This window comes from Hordeum vulgare, chromosome 4H (assembly GCF_904849725.1).
Source record: "Hordeum vulgare subsp. vulgare chromosome 4H, MorexV3_pseudomolecules_assembly, whole genome shotgun sequence".
In the NCBI taxonomy this organism is placed as follows: Eukaryota; Viridiplantae; Streptophyta; class Magnoliopsida; order Poales; family Poaceae; genus Hordeum; species Hordeum vulgare.
Window position 1 is genome coordinate 574,635,923 of NC_058521.1, and position 25,353 is coordinate 574,661,275.

The following is a 25,353-nucleotide window of genomic DNA, read 5'->3' on the forward strand; positions in this document are numbered from 1 at the left end:
GATCGTTTGTTCCTGTTCCTCCTTTTACCTTTTGACTTGGAGGTAAGTCCAAGTCCCTCCTTTCCTACAACACCCTTTTGAGTGCTCAAGAGGTCGTTCAGGCTCTTCTCACCTTGTATGCATGTCACAAGGCCCTTCTCAAGTTTCTCCTTTAACTTGGCATTTTCCTCCACAAGATGTACATGCTCACAACAGGGATTAGTTGCACAAGCATTATCAATTAACACAAAGGGGGGACAAGTAGAGATCTCCTTGGTAAGCTTTGCTTGGAGTTGATCATGAGACTCTTTCAGAGAGAAATGAGCACCTTTCAAGACCTTGTGGGCCTTGTCAAGTGTGTCAAACTCCACTTTGAGTCTGTCATGGCCAACCCCAAGAGCATACTTCTCAGACTTAAGCATACGAGTAAGAACAATATCATGATCTAGTTTCTTTTGCATTTTAGCGCATTCATCGTTATATGACTCCTCAAGAGCCAAACGAAGAGTGCGCTCCTTTTCTAGAGCAATAGATAATTCAGCAATTTCATCGGCATAGTCACGACTGTGTCCCTGAAGCTCGGAGATGGTATCCTCATGAGACTCAATGAGGTCATTGGCCTCACCCAGTTGTTCCAAGAGAGCAACAAAGTGCTTCTTGGATTCTCCCTTAATAGTGCACAGAAACTTGTCAAGATCATGCTCATTAAGTTCCCCAACATCACTATCATCAACACAATTTAACAGTGAAGGACAGTAGCGATGTTGGTCTTAATGATGGGGGTTACCTGATTGATACCTTTTGCCATGAGGCACTTGGTGATGTGGTTCTCGTTGGGGGCGTTGAAGAGAGACACCTTCTGGGGAGAGGCAGTGGCAATAGCAACAGTTGTCGTTGCCACTGTATCATCATCATCATCATCGGAAGGGTACTCCTCAAGGGCCACCATCCCTTTTGGGTGGGTTTTCTTCACAAAGTTGTTCTTGATTGGAAATGGTTTGGTTTTGTCTTTGCGAATGAGCTTGCCCCTGTTGTCTTCCCTTTTCTCATAGGGACATTCGGCCACGAAGTGGCTCACGTTACCATAGTTATAACATGTCCTCACTTGTTGCTTGGGTTTGAACCCACTCGAGTTGTTCTTGGTGAAGTTGGGTCTTGAGTTCCTCTTGTTGCCCCAGAATTGCCTTGACGCAAGAGCCATGTGCTCATGATAGGCATACTTTGTGTCTTCAAGGCAGCTCTCCTCTTCCTCATCCTCTTCTTCTTCTTCAAACATTGCTTTTGCTTTTAACGCAAGGTTGGGTGAAGTTGTCTTTGAGCGAACACGAGCAAGTGCATTGTCAGCTGTTTCGTTCATGATTGACATTGCAATAAATTCATCCAACACCTCACTGGAAGACGAGGAGTGGAAGTCTGGTCGCTGACGAATGACAGATGACATGGCTTTGTTGAAAGGCATGATGGCTTTGAGAAACTTGTGCTTGACCCATGTATCATCCACATCCTTGCTCCCATGATCCTTGAGTGCCACAGAATAGCAGTCACCCTCCGATAGAGATCACGAGGGTCCTCGTCTGCCTTCATCACAAACTCATCGGCCTTATCAAGTATCACTTCATAGTTGGATCGTTGAATGCTTGAGCTTCCCTTGTACAACACCATAATATGCTCCCAACAATCCTTGGCCAAAGTGAAGGGACGCAAGTGAGGAAGATCTTCAGGTGGCACTGCGGACTGGAGAATAAACAAAGCGGAGTGATTGTATTGATTGTCTGCATCTTCTCTTGGAGTGAGGTTGCTTGGATCATGGGGATAATATCCTTGCTCGATGATTCTCCACAAATTTGTTGAGCTGTGATTCAAATGAGACTTAATAGAAAATACCCAGTTAGCAAAGTCACCTTTCACAAGCTTAGGAGGAGGACCAACAGGATTAAGACGCTGTGTGGGAACGGATCCTCCATAGACCATGGGGGTGGAACTGAGGCATAGATTCCAGTCCCATCCTTTTCGTGAGATGAGGAAGGTCGCATACCTTTAGCCGCTTCCTTAGAGGAATTGGCCTCCGAATCGATGATGGTGGGTTTAACCACTAACGCTGGTTCGGGTGGACTTTTAAATCCCTCAATTAACTCTTTAAGCATGGTCTTGACTTCGTTCGGCAAGGACGTCTTGAGGGCGGCCATAGCCGTATTCAAGTCGTCCCTTGTGACCGAAGTCAAGTCCATGGCCTCGGGTTGCCCATGGGTAATTCCCTCTTTGCCTTCCATACTCTTCGGGTGGTGAAACCCTTAATAAAGAGACGTGGCGCTGATACCAATTGAAAGGATCGATATGGTTGACTAGAGGGGGGGTGAATAGGCAACGACCACTTTTTAATTAATCTTAGCAAGTTAGGGTAAGCAACATACGGGTTCACAAATATAACAACAATGGGGTGAACCGTAATGAAGCTAACAACGAGAGCTACTAAGACAAGTAAGAGATAGACAACAACATAAGCATTTACAAAGTAAAGGTTAGAGATAACCACAAATGGAACCAATGAAGACGAGGATGTGTTACTGAAGTTCCTTCCCTTTGACGGGAAGTACGTCTCCGTTGGAGCGGTGTGGAGGCACAATGCTCCCCAATAAGCCACTAAGGCCACCGTATTCTCCTCGCGCCCCTCGCACGATGCAAGGTACCGTGATTCCACTATAGGTGCCCTTGAAGGCGGCGACCGAACCTTTACAAACGAGGTTGGGGCAAACTCCACACAAAGCTTGGAGGCTCCCAACAAGACCACGAAGCTTCACCATAATGGAATGTGGCTTCGAGGTGACCTCAACCGTCTAGGATGCTCAAACACCCAAGAATAATAAGATCCGCAAGGGATTGGTGGGGGGATCAACTTTTCTCTTGGTGGAAGTGTAGATCTAGGCCTTCTCAACCAATCCCTAAAGAATCAACAAGTTTGATTGGCTAGGGAGAGAGATCAGGCACTTTTGAGCTTAGGGAGCAACAATGGAGCTTGGGAGGGTAAGAGATGAGGTTCCACAGCTAGAAGAACCCCTTATATAGTGGGGGGAATCCAACCGTTTTCCCACTCACAGCCCGTGCCTAGCGGTACTACCGCTAGATGCAGCGGTACTATCGCTGGCACTCCAGCGGTACTACCGCTGGCTGCAGCGGTACTACCGCTGGCTCTGCAGCGGTAGTGCATAAGCACTACCACCGCCAAGAAAGTCTTCGCAAAAAGGTCCGTCCAAGTACAACCGCTAGGAAGGCGGTACTAAGCTCCTGGAGCGGTACTACCGCTGACTAGGGGCGGTACTACTGCCAACTAGCAGTACTACCGCTGGCTGCAGCGGTACTACCGCTAGCACTCCAGCGGTACTACCGCTAGGGCTAGCGGTACTACCGCTGAGGGACCATTTGCAAAGAAGAGAGAAACACAAAGGCGGGAGCCACTCCAAAGTTGCCGGCAAGGGGGAAAAGAGGTGAAGTGTGCGCGTGCAAGATTGATTCCACCCAAACCTTTCCACTACGGTTCCCCTCTTAATAGTACGGCTTTCCTATGACTCAAATAAAGAGAATCGTAGAGTACACCGTGCTTCTGTTCCATGAAAGAGGGGGGTGAGTTGTCTTGTGTCGTTGACGTGTGTTATCTGAAATCTTAACACACATGGTTTGTCCTTTGCGGTACTGTCATCAATCACCAAAATTACTTAGGCATAAACTATGCCCTAACAAAGGTATATCTTTAGATCTTGCAATCGAATCTTTTTGTTTCATGTTCTTTCGCTAGAAAACTACAAAAAAATGGAATTGAGGATGCCTCATATGCTCCATCTTTTCAATGTCTTTCGTGAGCATGATGGGAAGGAAAATTGTGCTCAATTGCTGAAAGAAGAACTACATAGAATGCTTGGCATAGAATATGTGAAGGATGAGCATGATTGCAATGTTTTTAGCATGAATTCTTTGAATATCCATGATGCTAATGATATGCAAAGCCACAAGCTTGGGGATGCTATATTTGATGAAGATGATCTTTTTAGTTCTTCCACTTTGAATGATCAAAATCATTTTGATGAAAGCATGCCCCCTATCTATGATGATTATTGTGAGGATACTTATGCTTTGAAGAAGAGGGATGATAAAACTTGTCATACTTTCGAAAACCCCTTTGGTAAACCTTGCTTTTTCATTGTGGACACAATTTGTAGTGCTCAAGTCTTTTACGATACTCCCACTACTATTCTTGAGAATAGATTTCCTTATGTGGAGAGTAGTAAATTTCCTATGCTTGTAGATCATGAAAAGAAAGCCTTAGGTGCTAGTTATATTGTTGAATTCATTCATGATGCTACTGAAAATTACTATGAGAGAGGATCATATGCTTCTACTTATTGCAATAGTATCAAGCTTCCTCTCCATATGTTGAAATTTTTGATGTTATGCTTGTTTTGCCTTCCTATGCTAGTTGATTCTTGCTCTAATAAATTGTTTGATCACAAAATCCCTATGCATAGGAAGTGGGATAGACTAAAATGTGCTAGCCATTTGCTCCATGATGCTCTCGTTATGTTTCAATCCTTACCTTTTATGTGAGCATCATTGAAATCAATGCCTAGCTAAGGGCGTTAAACGATAGCGCTTGTTGGGAGGCAACCCAATGAATAAATTTTTCTTTGCTTTTTGCTTCCTGTTTTGTTTTCTCCACACCATCATAATTCTGTTATGATTGTGTCTTTTGTGTTTCTTTTTGTGTTTGTGCCAAGCAAAACTGTTATGATTAGTCTTGGGGATGATCGTTTGGTCATGCTGAAAAAGACAGAAACATTCTGCTCACGAAAAGAACTTTAATTTTTTTTCTGTAAGAGATTTTGAGTTGATTCTTTTTGCTACTGATTGCTACGCAAATTCTTCAGACTTTCGTAATTTTTCAGAAGTTTTGAAGTACCAGAGGTATACGAAATATACAGATTACTACAGACTGGTCTGCTGTTAACAGATTCTGTTTTTGTTGAGTTGGTTGCTTATTTTGATGAAACTATGGATAGTATCGGAGGGTACTAGCCATGGAAAAGTGAAAATACAGCAACCCAACACCAACATAAGTAGAATTTAAATTTCTACAGTACCTTAGGAAGTGGTGATTTGCTTTCTTATACTAATGATATCACGAGTTTCTGTTTAAGTTTCGTGTTGTGAAGTTTTCAAGTTTTGGGTGAAGTTCTTATGGACAAAGAGATAAAGAGTGGCAAGAGCTCAAGATTGGGGATGCCCAAGGCACCTCAAGAAATTCAAGGATATCCTACGATACAAGACGCTCCAAGCAAAAACACATAACATGTGGTGAATAAAAATATAGCCCCAAGTAACGTTACCGATGGATTGAAGACGAAAGAGGGGATGCCTTCCCGGGGCATCCCCAAGCTTAGGCTTTTATGGCATCGATTCCGTAAAAGCCTAAGCTTGGGGATGCCCCGGGAAGGCATCCCCTCTTTCGTCTTCAATCCATCGGTAACGTTACTTGGGGCTATATTTTTATTCACCACATGTTATGTGTTTTTGCTTGGAGCGTCTTGTATCGTAGGAGTATTTTTTTGTGTGTCACAATCATACTTGCTGCACACCTAGAGGGAGAGACATGCACTCACCGTGATTTTGTCGAGCTTCAGTTATATCTTTTGGTAGAAAATTCAGCTCACATGTGCTTCACTTATATCTTTTGAGCTAGATACTTTTGCTCTATGTGCTTCACTTATATCTTTTAGAGCACAGCGGTGCGTGGCTTGGTAGTTGATCTATGCTTTGAAAGTAGTCTCAAAAGGGGTAGTTATCCAAAGGGATACGAAAACTTCCACCTTCATGTGCATTGAATAGTTAGAGAAGTTTGATTCATCTCAATTGGTTTTGAGTTGTGGTTTTGGTAATATTGAAGTCATGCTAGTAAGGTGTTGTGGATCTAGAAATACTTGTGTTGAAGTTAGTGATTCCCGTAGCATGCACGTATGGTGAACCGCGCTGTGATGAAATCTGAGCATGATTAGTCTATTGATTGTCATCCTTTGCGTGGCGGTCGGGATCGCGCGATGGTTTATACCTACAACCCTTCCCCTAGGAGTATGCGTTGAATGCTTTGTTTCGATTACTAATAAAACTTTTGCAACAAGTATATGAGTTCTTCATGACTAATGTTGAGTCCATGGTTTAGATGCACTTTCACCTTCCACCATCACTATCTTCTTAGTGACGTGCAATTTTCGTTGGTGCACAAAACCCACCATTAGCCTCCCTCAAAACAGCCACCATACCTACCTACTATGGCTTTTTCAAAGTCATTCCGAGATATATTGCCATGCAACTACCACCATGACATGTTCCATCGCGTCTACATTGCTATTGCATGATCGTAAGATAGCTAGCATGATGTTTCCATTAATGTCTATGCCATGCTAGATCATTGTCACGATACACTAACGAAGGCATTCCATATAGAGTCATCGTTGCTCTAAGTTTTCAGTTGAAAGCGTGATGATCATCATTGATGGAGCATTGTCCCATGTGAGGAAATAAAAGAGGCCAAAGAAGCCCCCCAAAATAAAATAAAATAAAAAGAGGCCAAAGAGCCCACCAAAAAAATAAAAAAATGAGAGGAAAAGAGAAAAGGGACAATGTTACAACTTTTCCACACTTGTGCATATTAAGCACCATGATCTTCATGATTGAGAGTCTCTCGTTTTGTCACCACCACATAGCTAGTGGGAAATTTTCATTATATAACTTGGCTTGTATATTCCAATGATAGCCTTCCTCAAAATTGCCTTAGGTCTTCGTGAGCAAGCAAGTTGGATGCACATCCACTAGTTTTCTTTAAGAGCTTTCACATACTCTTAGCTCTAGTGCATCATTTGTATGGCAATCCCTACTCATTCACATTGATATCTATTGATGAGCATCTCCACAGCTCATTGATATGCCTAGTTAATGTGACCATCTTCTCCTTGTTTTGTCTTGCAATCTCCACCACACTCCACACCATCTATAGTGCTAAAACCATGGCTCACGCTCATGTATTGCGTGGGAGTTGAAAAGGTTTGAGAAAGTAAAGGTGTGAAACAATTACTTGGCCAATACCGGGGTTATGCATGATTTAAATTCGTTGTGCAATGATGATAGAGCATAGCCAGACTATATGCTTTTGTAGGGATAACTTTCTTTTGGCCTTGTTATTTTGAAAGTTCATGATTACCTCGCTAGTTTGCTTGAATTATTATTGTTTCCATGTCAAAAGTTGCTACCTCAAAAGGATCCCTCGCAACGACGCCAGAAATACTTCTGATGTTTGTTGTGCATCCCTTGCAACGGCGCCAGGAAATAGTTGTGTCGACGGCACCAGGAATCCTTCAACTACGGCTACGCCTTAAGGGACTTCCTAGGCTTGTATGCAAAGGATTTCCCCCGTGGCCTTGGAGCCTTGCGTTGGTGTTCCCTCGAAGCGAAAAGGGTGATGTAGCACAGCGACGGTAAGTATTTCCCTCAGTTTGAGAACCAAGGTATCAATCCGGCGGAAGAGTATCTCAAGATCCTGCACAAACACAAAAGCTTGCACTCAACGCTATGAAGGGGTTGTCAATCCCTTATAGATTGTTTGCCAAATGAAAACTGAAAGCAACAAAGTAACAAAGCAAAGTAAAAGCGGAGGTGTAAACGATGGATGTGAATAGACCCGGGGGCCGTAGTGTTTACTAGTGGCTTCTCTCATGAAAGCAAGTAGACGGTGGGTGAACAAATTACTGTCGAGCAATTGATAGAACCGCGTAAAGTCGTGACGATATCTATGCAATAATTATTTCTATAGGCATCACGTCCGAAACAAGTAGACCGATACTTTCTGAATCTACTACTATTACTCCACACGTCGACCGCTATCCAGCATGCATCTAGTGTATTAAGTCCATAAGAACAGAGTAACGCCTTAAGCAAGATGACATGATGTAGAGGGATAATCTCAAACCAATGATAAAAACCCCATCTTTTTACCCTTGATGGAAACTACTTGATGTGTGCCTTGCTGCCCCTACTGTCACTGGGAAAGGTCACCACATGGTAGAACCCAAAACCAAGCACTTCTCCCATTGCAAGAATCATAGATCCAGTTGGCCAAACAAAACCCAAGACTCAGAGAGACTTACAAGGATATCAAATCATGCATATAAGAAATCAGCAAAGACTCAAATATATATCATAGATAATCTGATTACAAATCCACAATTCATCGGATCTTGACAAACACACCGCCAAAGACGATTACAACGGATAGATCTCCATGAAGATCGTGGAGAACTTTGTATTGAAGATCCAAGAGAGAGAAGAAGCCATCTAGCTACTAACTACGGACCCATAGGTCTGAAGTGAACTACTCACGAGTCATTGGAGGGGCGATGATGATGATGAAGAAGCCCTCCAACTCCAAAGTCCCCTCCGGCAGGGCGCCGGGAAGGGTCTCCAGATGAGATGTCGCGGAAACGGAAGCTTGCGGTGGCGGAAAAGTATTTTCGAGGCTCCCCTGATTTTTTGCGGAATATTTGGGAATTTATAGGCCAAAGACCTAGGTCAGGGGGCGGCCACGGAGGCCACAAGCCTGCCCACCGCCGCATCCCCCCTGGTGGCGGAGTGGGGGCTTGTGGGCTCCCTGGAGCCCACCTGGCTTGGCCCAAAAGCCCCTGGTCCTCTTCCGTTCGGGAAAAAATCATTTTGGGGTTTTTCTTCCGTTTGGACTCCATTCCAAAATTAGATCTGAAAAGAGTCAAAAACACGGAAAAAACAAGAACTGGCACTTGGCACTGAATTAATAAGTTAGTCCCAAAAAAGATATAAAAGGTACATAAAACAACCAAAGAAGACAAGATAACAGCGTGAAACCATCAAAAATTATAGATACATTTGAGACGTATCAATAGCAAACTATTGTTTTGAATCTAATGGATCTGAACATTCACGTCACATAAGAGGAGTTACAAAGGGCATCTATGCTAGGTAGCATGAAAGCATAAAAAATTCATTCTTTATCACTTCCCTACTCGAGGACGAGCAGGAGTTAAGCTTGGGGATGCTTGATACGTCTCCAACGTATCTATGATTTTTTATGGTTCCATGCTATTATCTTGTCAACTTTGGATGTTTTATATGCATGAATATGCTATTTTATATCTTTTTTGGGACTAACCTATTAACTCAGTGCCAAGTGCCAGTTTCTGTTTTTTCCGTGTTTTTGGCCCATTTTCAGACGGAGTCCAAATGGAATGAAACTTTACGATGATTTTTTTGGACCAAAAGAGACCCGCGAAGCTTTGGAAGAAGGCCAGAAGAGCCACGAGGGAGTCACAAGCCCTGACGCCGCCACCACCCCCTAGGTGGCGCAGGGCAGGCTTGTGACCTCCTTGTGGGCCCAACCGACGTAATTCCACCGCCATAAATTCCTATAAATTCATAAACCTCCAAAAAGAAACCTAGATCGGGAGTTCCACCGCCGCAAGCCTGTGTAGCCACCAAAAACCAATCTGGAACCCGTTCCGGTACCCTCCGGAGGGGGAATCCATCTCCGGTGGCCATCTTCATCATCCCGGCGATCTCCATGACGAGGAGGGAGTAGTTCTCCATCGGGGCTGAGGATATGTACCAGTAGCTATGTGTTTGATCTCTCTCTCTCGTGTTCTTGAGATGTCTTGATCTTGATGTACCATGGGCTTTGCTACTATAGTTGGATCTTATGATGTTCTTCCCCCTCTCCCTCTTGTAATGAATTGAGTTTCCCCTTTGGAGTTATCTTATCGGATTGAGTCTTTGAGAACACTTGATGTATGTCTTGCACGTGTCTATCTGCTGTGATCAACTTGCGGGTTTGTGACATTGGGAACCTATGCACATGGATTGGCACACGTGGATTCATGTGAGTACTTGATGTATGTTTTGGTGATCAACTTGCGGGTTCGTGACATTGGGAACCTATGCACAGGGGTTGGCACACGTTTTGACAATCCGGTAGAAATTTGGGGCACTCTTTGAAGTTCTATGTGTTGGTTGAATAGATGATTCTGAGATTATGTGATGCATATCGTATAATCATGCCCACGGATACTTGAGGTGACAATGGAGTATCTAGGTGACATTAGGGTCTTGGTTGATATGTATCTTAAGGTGTTATTCTAGTACGAACTCTATGATAGATCGATCAGAAAGAATAACTTTGTGGTGGTTTCGTACCCGACAATAATCTCTTCGTTTGTTCCCCGCTATTAGTGACTTTGGAGTGACTCTTTGTTGCATGTTGAGGGCTAGTTATATGATCCAATTATGTTATCATTGTTGAGAGAACTTCGCTAGTGAAAGTATGAACCCTAGGCCTTGTTTCCACGCATTGCAATACCGTTCGTGCTCACTTTTACCATTTGTTACCTTGCTGTTTTTGTAATTTCAGATTACAAAAACCTATATCTACCATCCATATTGCACTTGTATCACCATCTCTTCGTCGAACTAGTGCACGTATACAACTTACCATTGTATTAGGTGTGTTGGGGACACAAGAGACTCTTTGTTATTTGGTTGCAGGGTTGCTTGAGAGAGACCATCTTCATCCTACGCCTCCCGCGGATTGATAAACCTTAGGTCACCCACTTGAGGGAAAATTGCTACTGTCCTACAAACCTCTGCACTTGGAGGCCCAACAACGTCTACAAGGAGAAGGTTGCGTAGTACACATCAGCGCGCCGCGACGAGATCGAGCGCCGCCGCCTCCTCCTCCCCGACGACCTATACTACGACGACAGGTACGCCGTAGACTCCACCCTCTGGGACACGTGGCTCAGGGACGAGCACGGCGTGCGGCGCGCCTCCTACTTCGCCGGCACGGCCTCGGGGCCACGGTGGGTACGCAAGGTGTGCGGGTGTACACGGGTGCGCGGCCTCACGCCCACGCCGTCGCCTTTCCCGTCTCCGCCACCAGCTCCACCTCCTCGCATGACGAAGGAGGGGAGGCCCGGCTCATGCTGCGTGTTATGGAGGACTCCATGATGACGCATGATGAGCGCCAATGGCCGGGCCTAGACAGCGCGATGGCACTCTCTGCAGCCGGCGACGTCGTCATCCCCGAGCAGATGGAGGAGGAGGAGGTGGTCGTGTTCCCTCAGGATCTGGTGGACCAGCAATGGAGCTGGTCATGCACGTCGCCGGAGATGTCGCAGGCAGTGGGGGGCGTGAACTGGTGCCCCACGCCGCCGCGGTCACCGGAGCGCGAGGCCTCGCCACGGGAGGAGGTGCTGCAAGCACCTGCCAGCTTCCAGCCCGCCCCCGCGCACCAGGGACCGCCGGCCTACGTCGACCTCGTGAGCAACGGCGACGACGGGGACACCGGAGGCCAGTGAAGACGGCGACGGCCACGGCATTGACGGGCTTTTTTTAGTTAATTATGTCAAACTGTGCCGTTTTGTGGCTATGAAAACTGGGCCGTTTTTTTATGTTAATGTTATTATATTTTAAGTTTATTAACTGCGTTTATTCACTTTTGAGTTAAATTTTTCTATTTTTTTTAATCACGTCTAACACGGACATGATTGGAATGCGAGCGCGCGATGGACGCACGCACAACTCAACGAACAGAAACGGACATAAGTGAATTCATTACGGTCCCAAATGGACAAAATACGACCAAACCGGAAGTTAGTTTGGATTGTGCGCGGTGGAGTTAGCCTCATGTGACCCTCCATCGCCAAGGGTTGCATCGCCATCTACCCGCCTCCTGAGCTCTCACCCAGACCAGTCAGTCAGTGACAGGTGGGTATCAGTCAACCGATCGACCAGTCCCCGTCGAGGTCGACCGGTCATCACTCCCTCATCATTTGCCACCCCCCTCCCCATCATCCCCGCAGCAAGGATTGGTGGCCGTCCAAGCTGGGTCACCAGCCAGCAGAGCCATCAGAGGTTACAGCAACCGGAAGAAGTAAAGAAGCGGATGACAAGGAAAAGAAAAGCTGTGGTGATCCGGCTACTACGCCATGAGTTTATCAGCACGGCATTTGCACCGGGCGGGGAAAACGAAAAAAATATCAAAGAACCGCTAAAGACTTAAGGGCGGTCGACGTCTCCGGCTGTGGAAGGCGGACACGTCGGCTAGGGGAGAGGCCTAGGGCCATGAAAGACAAAATAGGCGCGAGGCCATAATCACCGGATGGACCGAGGCCAAAGTTTCGAGTAAGGAACCCGGGCTACGCATACATGGATGGATGGATGGAACCTCCAGGTTGTGACGGTAGGTCCTCTGGCAATGATACCAGCTGCCAAACCCCAGGATTCACAGGAGATCACGAAAAGACAGCAGCCCCGGGAAGGGAAGGGACGGATTTTCAAAGCAAAACAAAACAAATCCCACCGGAGATGGATGCTCATCAGATCACAGGACTTAGAAACTTAAATCCCAGAAAAATAACATGGCTCAATTCAGAGTTCTGGCTAATGAACTGGAAAGGGAAACTGTGACATGAATATGGAAGTGTTAATGAATTTAATTGATCTGATAACAAGTTCCGCTTCTAAAAATCAGGGATACCATCGTCGCCGTGCCGGCAGGCGGCTCCCGGAGCAGCAAGCAAAACTGAGGAAGCCGCGGCGATGAAGCCCCCTCGAAGAAGCATGCTCCGGCCGCACTTTATGATCTTCTCGTAGAAAATGTGGAAATGCCAATGAACCCTACTACTGCTACGACAACAACAACTACTGAACGAACACTCTGCTGATCCTTCGATGCCGCCGATGCAGCTCCGGCGTCTACAGAGGATGGCATATGATCAGCCCCCATGGATGTCAAGCACCTCGGCGGCGATGAAGCTTACAGGATCCTCACGAATGGTGGAACGTCCTCCCTTGGCCCCTCCAGCGACCGGTACATGTATAGGATGTCGACGCCGTCCGTCTTCTCGTTCTCCGGCTGGCTGTTTATCAGCTCCACCACCATCCGCGGGAGCTGCCGCGCCACCGCCTTGCAGCCTTCCAGCGTCAGGCTGCAGCCGGACATCCAGACGAACCGCATGTTGTAGAAATGGTGCATGCCGGAGAGCAGGCCGGCGTCGCCGAACGGGCAATCCCTTATCTCGAGCTTCTCCAGCTTGGAGCAGCCCTGGAGGATGTGCTGCAGCGCCAGATCGCTGTCTCCGGCGAACGCCACCGAGAGCGTCCGCAGGGAGCTGCCGTACTTGCCGATGTACTCGAACGCTCGATCGGTCAGGTGCCCTGACGTCGAGAGCCTGGTGAGCCTGCTGCAGTTGCGTACGATGGCGCCGAACCCCTCGTCCATCGGCTCCCCCGTCACGTGGTCCGGCCGGTGCCTCCCCATTATGCACAGCCGGAACACCTTGAGCTCGGGGCAGTTCTGGGACATGGTGACCACGGCGACGTTGGTCATCCTCTGGCAGAAGTAGAGGATGGAGCGAAGGTCCCGGCAGCCCTCCGAGATGGCGGTGAGCCCGACCTCCGACACCAGCTCGTCTGCGTCCTCGTGCGCGTCCAATGGGAGCACGCGGAGAACCTGGAGCTTCTTGCAGCACATCGCCACGGCTTGGAGCCCCTCGTCGCGCACCGAGTCGAGCACCTGGCAAAGAACTTGCCATCAGAAATTGGGAACCATAGAGGGAAGCAGCCCACAGGCAAAAACTATGGCGAGAAAGCGATCTGGTTAGGCGTACCCATAGCGTCTCGAGGCTGCGGCATTGGCCGATGAAGAGCAGGACTTGGTCGGGGTTGACAGGGGCGAAGCTGAGATCCATGGTGGTTAGGTTCGCGGCCACCGTGGCAATGGTCGGCAGGTACTCCGGCGCGAGATCACGGAAGCCGGACAGCGAGACCAGCGAGTTGGCCCGGCCGGCGGACGCGAAGGCGGTCAGCATCTGCCCGAAGTCGAGCCCCTCGTCGTCGGCGCCGTCCCCCGGCCGGAACGAGCCCGTGCCGAGGTGCGTGAGGCGGGGCGTGAGCGTCATGAGCCGGCGCAGCTGCCCGAGCGAGACGTGCTGGTTGACGCGCAGGCGGCGGAGGCGCGGCGAGCGCGCTACCAGAGCCTCGAGCGCGGCGAAGGGTACCTGCGGGGTGAAGCACTCGAAGGAGAGGGACTCCAGGTCGGTGTGCCCGCGCGGGAACGCCGCCACCCAGTCCGACACCTCGTCGTCTTCTTCCTCGTTGAGCTCGCAGTCCACCACGTCGAGCACACGCAGCCCTCTGCGAGAAGAGGGCCAAGCCAAACCACAAAGAGATACGCCATTAATCATTATTAGGCCACCATTGCCAAGTACGGAGTAGGTGTGTGTGAGAGAGAGAGGGGTAGCGGGCTGGAACGGAAGGGAATGGCATTATGTTACCTGCAATGGGAGGCGAGGGAGGCGAGGCCGCGGGAGGAGAAGCCGTCGCAGAGGAGGAGCGAGAGCTCGCGGAAGGAGGGCGGGAGGGAGCGGGCGAGGAGGTCGAGGTCGTCGTCGGTGACGGTGATGCGCTTGAGCGAGAGGGAGCGGAGCGCGGGGAAGGCGGCGGCGGCGAGGGCGGCGGCCCAGGGGCGGAAGGCGGAGGCGGCCCAGCCGGGGGGCAGCAGGTTGAAGTCGGCGAACCGTGGGCGGCCCTTGAGCAGGATGTGGTGCGCGTTGGGGAAGCGCCGGGCGGCGCGCGCCGGGGAGGCGGCGAGGATGTTGCGGACGGCGACGGAGGCGCGGGTGGCGGACTCGGCGCGGTGCCAGGAGCGGCAGACGAGGGAGGCCGCGCCCCGGTCCCCCGGCGCCGCCAGGAACTGCAGCACCGTCTCTAGCACGTTGTCGAGCACCTGGTCCGGCGGCGGAGGAGGAGGGGGCGACGCCGCGCGCGGCCGCTTGGGCGGCGCCGCCTGGTCCTCGTCCTCCTCGGACATGGCCGCGCGCGCGCGAGGACAGGAGGGTGGCGTTGGGTGGTGGGGTGGGGGTGGGGTGGGTGGGTGTGAGGGGGCGTACTTGTGCTCCGCCGGACCGGTTGCCCCGGCAGACGGCAGTGCTCTACAGCGGAGCAGAGCAGGACAAGGAAACGGGAGGGAGGGAGGGGGGCTGGAGCTGGACTCGCTCGCTCGCTCCGCGCTGGATGGATGGATGGATGGATGGATAGAGCCGAGGACGAGCGGAGAGGTGGTGAAGGAGTGGGTGAGTAGATCTCATGATTTGTACCTTTTTCAGGTGTGATCTACTGCTACTGCTGGTGTACTGGTACGAGTCTACGAGATGCCCTGACCCAACCCAACTTGTTTGGTAGTAGCATCCACAAACCCAACAACGGTATTCAAAAACCAGTTCAGGTACACGAACTGCCGGTATTCCAAAACTAGCTGGTTCTATTCGCCATAAAAGCATCTACAACCATAATACTCGCCCCCTCCTCTAAACGACTCTAGACGCGTCCGGACACGTCCGTTAACAATGATCGGACGGTTATCTTTTTCGTATGTTCACAATCACAAACCACGTATTCTCCTACTCTATTTCATACGAACACAAGCAGATGATGTCGATCATAGCATATACGATGAAACGTAGCAATATCGACAGCGGACATCCACATAGTTCATACAAAAGGGCTCAAGTAATTCCAATTTAAGCTAACTATACGTAAAAACATAGATAAAAGCATACGGGGTGGATGGAGTTCACCACTCCCTTGTCGATCACTTCTTAAGGTCTCGGCGGCTGTACCCGGAGCACGCATCATCGGCGGGCGGTTGGTCGTTGTCCTCGTAGAGCCGTTGACGTGGGAGCTAGAGGACGATGCGATGAAACACGTGAAGCGCCACGCGACGTGGCTCTCTTCGCTACCGCCTCATTTGACCTCGCCACGTCGGTCGACTCCTTGACTGCGTCATGGAGAGCCATCGCATTCTTGCGATGTCGGCGGTGTGTGTTCGTCTTAGCTGAGGTGTAAGACCGACGGATTGCTAGGCAGAGCACCACGTCGTCGCCTTCGGTGGGCAGCAGCAGCTCCGACACAGATCTGGACGGCTCGTAGCCGTCGTGCCTCGTTTATCCCGACGACGCCCTCATCACCATGCGGTAGGGGCGACCCGTGAGGAGGGGAGTGATGGCGGCATCGGTGCCCGCGCTTGCGTTGTTGTCTCACTATCGAAGGCACAGAGCGAGCAGGGCGGCGTCCTCCTCCCACTCAGGAAGAGTTGGCGACCGCCGAGGAGGATCTCTCGCCGCGGTACATCCTGGAGTGGTTGCGTGAAATGTAGAGTCTGAGCTCCTCCTCGTCGGGGTTAAACGTGATGTAGGAGTCCTCAGCGGCCCAGTCGATGTCGTCGGAGCCGGAGCCCTCCGTGACGGAGGGGAGGAAGGGGATCACACATTGGACTAGGATGGGCATGGGACATAAAGGAGCGGAGAGGAGCCGAGAGAGCGAGAGAAGTGAGCGGAGTGGGGTGATACGTCTCCAACGTACCTATAATTTTCTATTGTTCCATGCTGATATATTATCATTCTAGAATACTTTTTGGGGTATTTATTTATATTTATATTATTTTTGAGCAGTTTGGTTGTTGTTTTCTGCGTGTTTTTCACTTTTCAGGTTTTTCATAACAAACGAAGTCTGATTGCCCTGCACTTTTTGGTGATTTTTTCTCGACCAAAAAGAGACCAATGAGCAACCCAAGAAGTCTGGAGGCCTCACGAGGGGCGCCTTGATGGCTTGTGCCTACCTCATACCCTCCCAACTGTTGGGGAACGTTGCATGGGAAACAAAAAAATTCCTACGCGTACACAAGATCTATTCAAGGTTATGACCATCTACGAGAGGGGAGATCGGATCCACATAGCCTTGTAGATCGCTAAGCGGAAGCGTATATAACGTGGTTGATGTAGTGGATCATCTTCGCGATCCAAATCGTAGTCCGTCCCGCGATCCCATCACGATGCATCCCGATCTAGTGCCAAACAGACGACACCTCCGCTTTCAGCACACGTACAGCTCGATGACGATCCCTGCCTTCTTGATCCAGCAAAAGGGGCGGAGAGGTAGATGAGTTCTCCAACACGACGGTGTGGTGGTGGTGGTGGACAATCCAGCAAGGCTTCGCCAAGCACTGCGGAACTAATATAGAGGAGAAAACGATCTAGAGAGAGGGGCGCCAAGGGCTTCGTGTGTGCTCTTGGGGCGCCCCTCCTCTTTATATATAGGTGGAGGGACATGGGGAACAACCCCTCCAAGCCCTAGGGCGCAGCCAAGGGTGGAGGAGGTGGAATCCTAGTCCCCTTCCTCCCCTTCCATACAAAGGTGGAGTTTCCACGTTTCCCAACTGCATGGGCCTTGAGGGACTTGTAAGTTTGGCCCAATAAGGCCACGACCTCTCCCCTCATCTCATCCCAAACCATTGGGACGTGGTGGAACCCTTGGTGGACTTCCGGACTCCTCCGGAAGTTTTCGAAACCTTCTAGAAGCTTCCCGGTACAATACGAGAAAAACCCGAAACTTTTTCGGCAGCTAAAATATGACTTCCCACATATAAATCTTTACCTCCGTACCATTCCGGAGCTCCTCATGACGTCTGGGATCTCATTCGGGACTCCGAACAACTTTTGGTTACTGCCACACATAACTCATTAATACCAAATCGTCACCAAACCTTAAGTGTGCAGACCCTGCGGGTTCGAGAACTATGCAGACATGATCGAGACACTCTCTGTCCAATAACCCATAGCGGGACCTGGAATTCCATATTTTCTCATACATATTCTAAGAAGATATTTATCGGTCAAACCACGATGTCAAGGATTCAATCAATCCCGTATACTATTCCCTTTGTCTATCGGTATGTTTCTTGCCCGAGATTCGATCGTCGGTATCTCTATACCTAGTTCAATCTCGTTACCGGCAAGTCTCTTTACTCGTTCCGTAATACAAGATCCCGTAACTAAATCCTTAGTCACATTGCTTGCAAGGCTTGTTGTGATGTTGTATTACCGAGTGGGCCCCAAGATACCTCTCCGTCACAAGGAGTGACAAATCCCAGTCTTGATCCATGCCAACCGAACAGACGCCTTCGGCGATACCTGTAGAGCACCTTTATAGCCACCGAGTTACATTGCGACATTTGATACACACAAGGTATTCCTCTGGTGTCCGGGAGTTGCATGATCTCATGGTCATAGGAACACATACATTGACATGCAGAAAACAGTAGCAATAAACTCACACGGTCATATGCTACATTCATAGTTTGGGTCTTGTCCATCACATCAAGTGACAACATTTGTCTATGGCCAGGAAACCTTAACCATCTTTGATCAACGAGCTAGTCAACTAGAGGCTCACTAGGGACTGTGTTGCCTATGTATCCACACATGTATTTGAGTTTCCAATCTATACAATTCTAGCTTGCATAATAAACGATTATCATGAACAAGGAAATATAATAATAATCAATTTATTATTGTCTCCGGGGCATATTTCCAACACCAACTCCGTTCTTTGGCCTATAAATTCTCATCTACCCTAAAAACACCAAACGGAGTCCTGAAACACTTTCTACGCCGTCGCAAGTCTCTGTTCCGACGGGAGGCCATTTGGAGCTCTATTTTGACACCATGTCGGAGGGGGGATCGATCAGGAAGGGCCTCTTCATCAACCTTGCTACCCTCACAATGATGTGTGAGTAGTTCACCACAGACCTACGGATCCATAGTTTGTACCTAGATGGCTCTCTCTTTGATCTTCAATACAATGATCATCACATCTTTGCTTTGATCCATATGATGTAATTCCTTTTGTGCGGTACGTTTGTTAGGATCCTATGAATTGTGGGTTTATGTTCAGATTATTCATGATAAATATTTGAGTCACCTCTGACTACTTATATGATTCTTATGTGCAAGATTATGATAGATGCATAATCCTCTCCGATATATTGAAGTAGTTTGGACAACTAGATCGGTATTTCTTCGATGAGAGAGGTGTGTTGTGGTAGGTTCAACCTAGCAAATTTCTATGTCGCAGTGACAGAAGGGGACAAAATGTGTCTTTGTGTTTCTACTACTAAGGATAAAATGATGTGCTTTATTCATATTGCTTGAGTTTACTTTGTCTACATCATGTCATTGTTCTCCATACATTACTCTAGTTTACTTAATAATCTAGATACATGATAGATAACGGTCGATGAGTGGAGGAGTAGTAATAGGTGCAGGCAGGATTCGGCCTATTTGTTTATGGACATGATGCCTATATACACATGATCATTGTCGAGAATATCGCATAACTATCCGCTTTTCTGCCAATTGCCCAACAGTACTTTGTTCACCCACTGTATGCTATTTTTCCTGGGAGATGCCATTAGGGAAAGCTATGGCCCCCGTGTCTATTCATAACATATCAACAAAACCATTATTGCCTTGTTGTTATTTACTTATTTTTATTTTATCTTGCTATCTACAATTAGGTACACACATCACTTGCTTGCAAATAACAAGACAACAGGATTGACAACCCACTTGACCGCATTGAGTGCAAGTTGTTTATTTGCTAACAAGACAAGAGGATTCACTACCAAGTAACTGCACACAAAATTTCATTCACTTGTTCCTCTTTCTATTTGCTTGTACATTTAGTTTGTCTCATAAAAAAATAAAAATACAAAAATATTTGTGTTTGCTTGTCACTAGTTTGCATCTTTGCTCTCTAGTTTACTTGCCTAGCTATGCTATCTTTATCTTTGTCACACCAAAACAGAAAGTAAAATGCAAAGATTGAGATAAATGGATCCTCATCCACTAGCTAATCTTTTCAAAAGACGTGTTTATGTTGAAACAATTGCTAGTGAGAGTGGACTAGGTTATCTTTTTTTGGGTCTTGCTTGAAAATCATGAATCCAAAGATTGTGAAATTTATAAAGTGATTCATGATATTTCCTTGAATGAAAAGCATGATTGATATATTGTTAAATTTGAATATGATCCTACATGTAATCATTATAAGAGTGGCAAATATGGTCATAGAAATTTTCATATTACTCAGTTACCTCTCTTGATATTCAAATTGTTAATACTTCATTCTTCCTACTTGCTTATGCTAGACACTTCTTGTCTAGATAAATTGTTTGCTTACAAAATTCCCATGCATAGGAAGTATTTTAGACTTAAATGTTCTTGTCACATGTTTTATGATGCACTCTTTGTGATTCAATTCTTGTCTTTTATGTGAGCATCATTGAAATTTCAAGCCTATCTTAATGGCTATAGAAAAGAGCTTGTTGGGAGAGAATCCAATAGTTATCATTTTTTTGTTACTATGATAACATGGTTATTGCCTCGGCGGGCCTCCACACACCCGCAATGCCGAGGAGCTCCTTCTTCTGTTTGGCGGTGGGGCTGTCCCATAGGGCTTGGGAGCTCAAGGCCTTTGCAGGTGTGGTGCATAGACGAGATCATGAGCAGAGACATGATGTGGCTCTTGCCGGATGTGGGCATGTAAGTAGGTGTCGGCCAGGCCAAACGGTGGGTTGTATAATGCTAGCACGCGGATTGACGGGTGGCATTTGCATGCACGTGCCTGCCTGGGTTTCTCGGCAACAACACTTGTTTAATGTTGGGAGGCGTACGGATGTGTGGCATTTGCATGCAAAGAGAAGGCGCGTACGTCGAGACGCAATGTTGGCGCCACTCTCGATCGTTGCGCCGCTTGAATGTAGGTTCTAGTGAGGGGTTGCGTCTGCTCTATGTCGGCATGAATGTGACGTTGTCGTTCTGAAGCAGTGTGGAAGAATCTGCGGTGACTGCTTCACGCAATAAAGGCACAAGCGAGGGAGAGGGTTTTGGATGGGACGAGGTTGTCAAACATGTGCATGGTAGGTGTCTAGATGTGTGATACGTCCATTTTGCATCATGCTTTCATGCTGATATTTATTGCTTTATGGGCTGTTATATTACTTTGAGGTACCATATTTATGCCTTTTCTCTCTTATTTTGCAAGGTTTATTTGAAGAGGGAGAATTCAGGCAGCTAGAATTCTGGACTGGAAAAGGAGCAAATCTTAGTCCACTATTCTACACATCTCGAAATGCCCTGAAAAGTTACGTGGAATTTTTTGGGATTATATAAAAAATACTGGGCTAAAGAAGTACCCGAGGGGGGCTACCAGGGCGCCACAAGCCCTGCCACCGCCACCCCCTGGTGGCGGATGGCAAGATTGTGGGCTCCCTAACGGCCCACTGGCCCCCATCTTTTGCTATATGAAGGGTTCGTTCCAAAAAAAATAAATCGGGAGCTTTTTCGTGGTTTTGCCGCCGCCACGAGGCGGAACTTGAGCAAATCCAATCTAGAGCTCCGGCAGGACGATCCTGCCAGGAAAACTTCCCTCCCGGAGGGGGAAATCGTTGCCATCGTCATCACCAACACTCCTCTCGTCGGAGGGGAGGCATCTTCATCAACATCTTCATCAGCACCATCTCCTCTCCAATCCCTAGTTCATCTCTTGTAACCAATCTCCGTCTCGCGACTCCGATTGGTACTTGTAAGGTTACTAGTAGTGTTGATTACTCTCTGTAGTTGATGCTGGTTGGATTACTTGGTGGAAGAGTTTATGTTCAGATCCTTGATGCTATTCATTACACCTCTGATCATGATTATGATTATGCTTTGTGAGTAGTTACTTTTGTTCCTGAGGACATGGGATAAGTCATGCTGATAATAGTCATGTGAATTTGATATCCGTTCGGTATTTTGATATGTTGTATTTGTTTTTCCTCTAGTGGTGTTACGTGAACGTCGACTACATAACACTTCACCATACTTGGGCCTAGAGGAAGGCATTGGGGAGTAGTAAGTAGATGATGGGTTGCTGGAGTGACAGAAGCTTAAACCCCGGTCTATACGTTGCTTCGTAAGGGGCTGATTTGGATCCACTAGTTTAATGCTATGGTTAGACGTTGTCTTAATTCTTCTTTCGTAGTTGCGGATGCTCGCGAGAGGGGTTAATCATAAGTGGGATGCTTGTCCAAGTAAGGGCAGTACCCAAGCGCCGGTCCACCCACATATCAAACTATCAAAGTAACAAACGTGAATCATATGAACATGATGAAACTAGCATGACAGAAATTCCCGTGTGTCCTCGGGAGCGTTTTTCCTCCTATAAGACTTTGTTCAGGCTTGTCCCTTGCTACAAAAGGGATTGGGACACTTGTTGCACCATTGCTACTACTTGTTACTTGTTACTTTTCGCTTGCTACGTTTCACCTCACTACACCATCACTTGTTACCGCTACTTTCAGTGCTTGCAGTTATTACCTTGCTAAAAACCGTTTATCAAAGCCTTCTGCTCCTCGTTGGGTTCGACACTCTTACTTATCGAAAGGACTACGATTGATCCCCTATACTTGTGGGTCATCAAGACTCTTTTCTGGCGCCGTTGCCGGGGAGTGAAGCGCCTTTGGTAAGTGGAAATTGGTAAGGAAACATTTATATACTGTGCTGAAATTTATTGTCACTTGTCACTATTGAAACTGTTCCTTTGAGGAGTTTGTTCGGGGTATCTTCACCACGAACGGAAGCACGAGGAGTTGTTCCTCAACCTGAGGTACCTACTAAAAATATCTTTTATAAAATTCCTTCGGGTATGCTTGAGAAACTGCTGGCTAATCCTTTCACAGGAGATGGATCTTCACATCCAGACTTGCATCTGATCTATGTAGATGAAGTTTGTGGTTTATATAAGCTTGCAGGTTTGCCCGAGGATGAGGTAAATAAGAAAGTATTTCCTTTATCTTTGAAGGATAAGGCGTTGACATGGTATAGGCTATGTGATGATACTGGATCATGGGACTACAATCGGTTGAAATTGGAATTTCATCAAAAGTTTTATCCTATGAATTTAGTAAATCGTGATCGGAACTTTATTTATAACTTTTGGCCTCGTGACAGGGAAATCATAGCTCAAGCTTGGGGAAGGCTTAAATCAATGCTATATTCATGCCCCAATCATGAGCTCTCGAGAGAAATTATCACTCAAAACTTTTATGCCCGGCTTTCTCATGAAGATCGTACCATGCTTGACACTTCTTGTACCGGTTCTTTTATGAAGAAGGATATTGACCACAAGTGGAATTTATTGGAAAGAATCAAACGTAACTCTGAACATTGGGAGCTGGATGAAGGTAAGGAGTCAGGTATGAATTTCCAGTTTGATTGCGTTAAATCTTTTGTTGAGACAAACACTTCTAGAGATTTTAGCGCTAAGTATGGACTTGACTCTGAGATAGTAGCTTCTCTATGTGAATCTTTTGCTGCTCATGTTGATCTTCCCAAAGAGAAGTGGTTTAAGTATCATCCTCCTCTAGAAAACAACATAGTCAAAACCAATCTAGTTGAGGAGAAAGTCATTGCTTTTAGTGATCCTGTTGTTCCTTGTGCCTACACTGAGAAACCACCATACCCTGCTAGGATAAAGGATTATTCTAAAGCTCCAACTGTGATACGTAGGGGTTACATTAGACCACTAGCACCCCCTAAGGAGATTAGAGTTGAACCTAGTGTTGCTATTATCAAAGATCTCTTAACCGAAGACGTAGACGGGCATGTTATCAAATTCTGTGAGGACTCCGCTAGAATTGCTAGACCTCACGCAAAGGACAAATACAGACATGTAGTTGGCTTGCCCGTTGTTTCTCTCAAGATAGGAGATCACTGTTACCATGGTTTATGTGATATGGAAGCTAGTGTTAGTGCAATACCCCGTTCCTTATATGATGAAATCAAAGATGAGATTGCACCTGCTGAGTTAGAACCCATTGATGTCACTATTACGCTAGCTAATAGAGACACTATCTGCCCTCTGGGAATTGTGAGAGACGTAGAAGTCCTGTGTGGTAAGACGAAGTATCCTACTGATTTCCTCGTCCTTGGTACTGCACAAGATAACGTTTGTCCCAACATATTCGATGGACCCTTTCTCAACACTGTCAATGCTCACATTGATTGCATTAAGCAGACGGTCACAGTTAGTTTCGAGGGTGTGTCTCATGAATTTAACTTCTCCAAGTTTGGAAGACAACCCCATGAAAAAGAGTCATCTGGAAGGGATGAAATCATTGCTCTTTCCTCTATTGCCGTACCTCCTACGGTTCCTTTAGAGCAATATCTTCTTGAGCATGAAAATGATATGGATATGGAGGAAAGAGATGAGATAGATAAAATTGTCTTAGAACAATATCCTATTCTCAAGAATAATCTTCGTGTTGAACTGCTTGGGGATCCTCCCCCACCAAAGGGTGATCCTGTGTTCGAGCTTAAACAGTTGCCTGATACTCTTAAGTATGCCTATCTTGATGATTAGGAGATATATCCTGTTATTATTAGTGCTCTCCTCTCAGAGCACGAAGAGAAAAAGTTACTAAAAACTCTGAGGAAGCACCGTGATGCTATTGGATATACTCTTGATGATCTTAAGGGTATTAGTCCCACTCCATGTCAGCACAAGATTAAAACCGATCTTGATTCTAAACCAGTTGCTGATCATCAAAGAAGATTAAATCCTAACATGAAAGAGGTCGTTAGAAAAGAAATATTAAAGCTTCTGGAAGCAGGAATCATTTATCCTGTTGTTGATAGTGATTGGGTAAGTCCAGTACATTGCGTACCTAAGAAGAGAGGTATTACCGTCGTTCCTAATGATAAGGATGAACTAATCCCACAAAGGATTATTACCGGCTATAGGATGGTGATAGACTTCAGGAAACTGAACAAGGCAACCAGGAAAGATCATTATCCTTTGTCGTTTATCGACCAAATGCTAGAAAGGCTATCAAAACACACACACTTCTGCTTTCTAGACGGTTATTCAGGTTTCTCGCAAATACCTGTTGCACAATCTGATCAGGAGAAAACCACTTTCACATGCCCCTTCGGTACCTTTGCTTATAGACGTATGCCTTTTGGCTTATGCAATGCACCTGCCACCTTTCAAAGATGTATGATGGCTATATTCTCTGACTTTTGTGAAAAGATTGTCGAGGTTTTCAGGGATGACTTCTCCGTTTACTGGTCTTGCTTTGATGGTTGCCTCAGCAACCTTGATCGAGTCTTACAGAGATGCGAAGATACCAACGTCGTCTTGAATTGGGAGAAGTGCCACTTTATGGTTAATGAAGGTATCATTTTAGGACACAAAATTTCTGAGAGAGGCATTGAAGTTGATAAGGCTAAGGTTGATGCAATTGAGAAAATGCCTTGCCCCACAGATATCAGAGGTATACGAAGTTTCCTAGGTCATGCTAGTTTCTATAGGAGGTTCATTAAAGACTTCTCTAAGATTTCTAGGCCTCTTACCAACCTCTTACAGAAGGATGTT

The 25,353-nt window shown here is 46.9% G+C and overlaps 1 protein-coding gene across 1 annotated transcript; it reads right to left on the reverse strand.

The window, feature by feature from the left end:
* Positions 1-12,509: 12,509 nt before the first annotated feature.
* LOC123449659 (transport inhibitor response 1-like protein) lies at positions 12,510-15,131 on the reverse strand. The gene is made up of 3 exons (XM_045126949.1): positions 14,376-15,131; positions 13,710-14,235; positions 12,510-13,615 (listed from the first exon to the last, which is right to left on the reverse strand). The coding sequence occupies exons 1-3, from the start codon at positions 14,909-14,911 to the stop codon at positions 12,857-12,859; spliced, it is 1,821 nt and encodes a 606-aa protein (XP_044982884.1). The 5' UTR covers positions 14,912-15,131; the 3' UTR covers positions 12,510-12,856.
* Positions 15,132-25,353: the final 10,222 nt, after the last annotated feature.

Bases quoted from the DNA above. Each gene is read 5' to 3' on its own strand.
- LOC123449659 (XM_045126949.1), bottom strand. From the start codon at position 14,911: ATGTCCGAGGAGGACGAGGACCAGGCGGCGCCGCCCAAGCGGCCGCGC. The intron at 14,236-14,375 runs GTAACATAATGC...CTCTTCTCGCAG, and splicing joins TCCCTCGCCTCCCATTGCAG to AGGGCTGCGTGTGCTCGACG. The intron at 13,616-13,709 runs GTACGCCTAACC...GTTCTTTGCCAG, and splicing joins GCAGCCTCGAGACGCTATGG to GTGCTCGACTCGGTGCGCGA.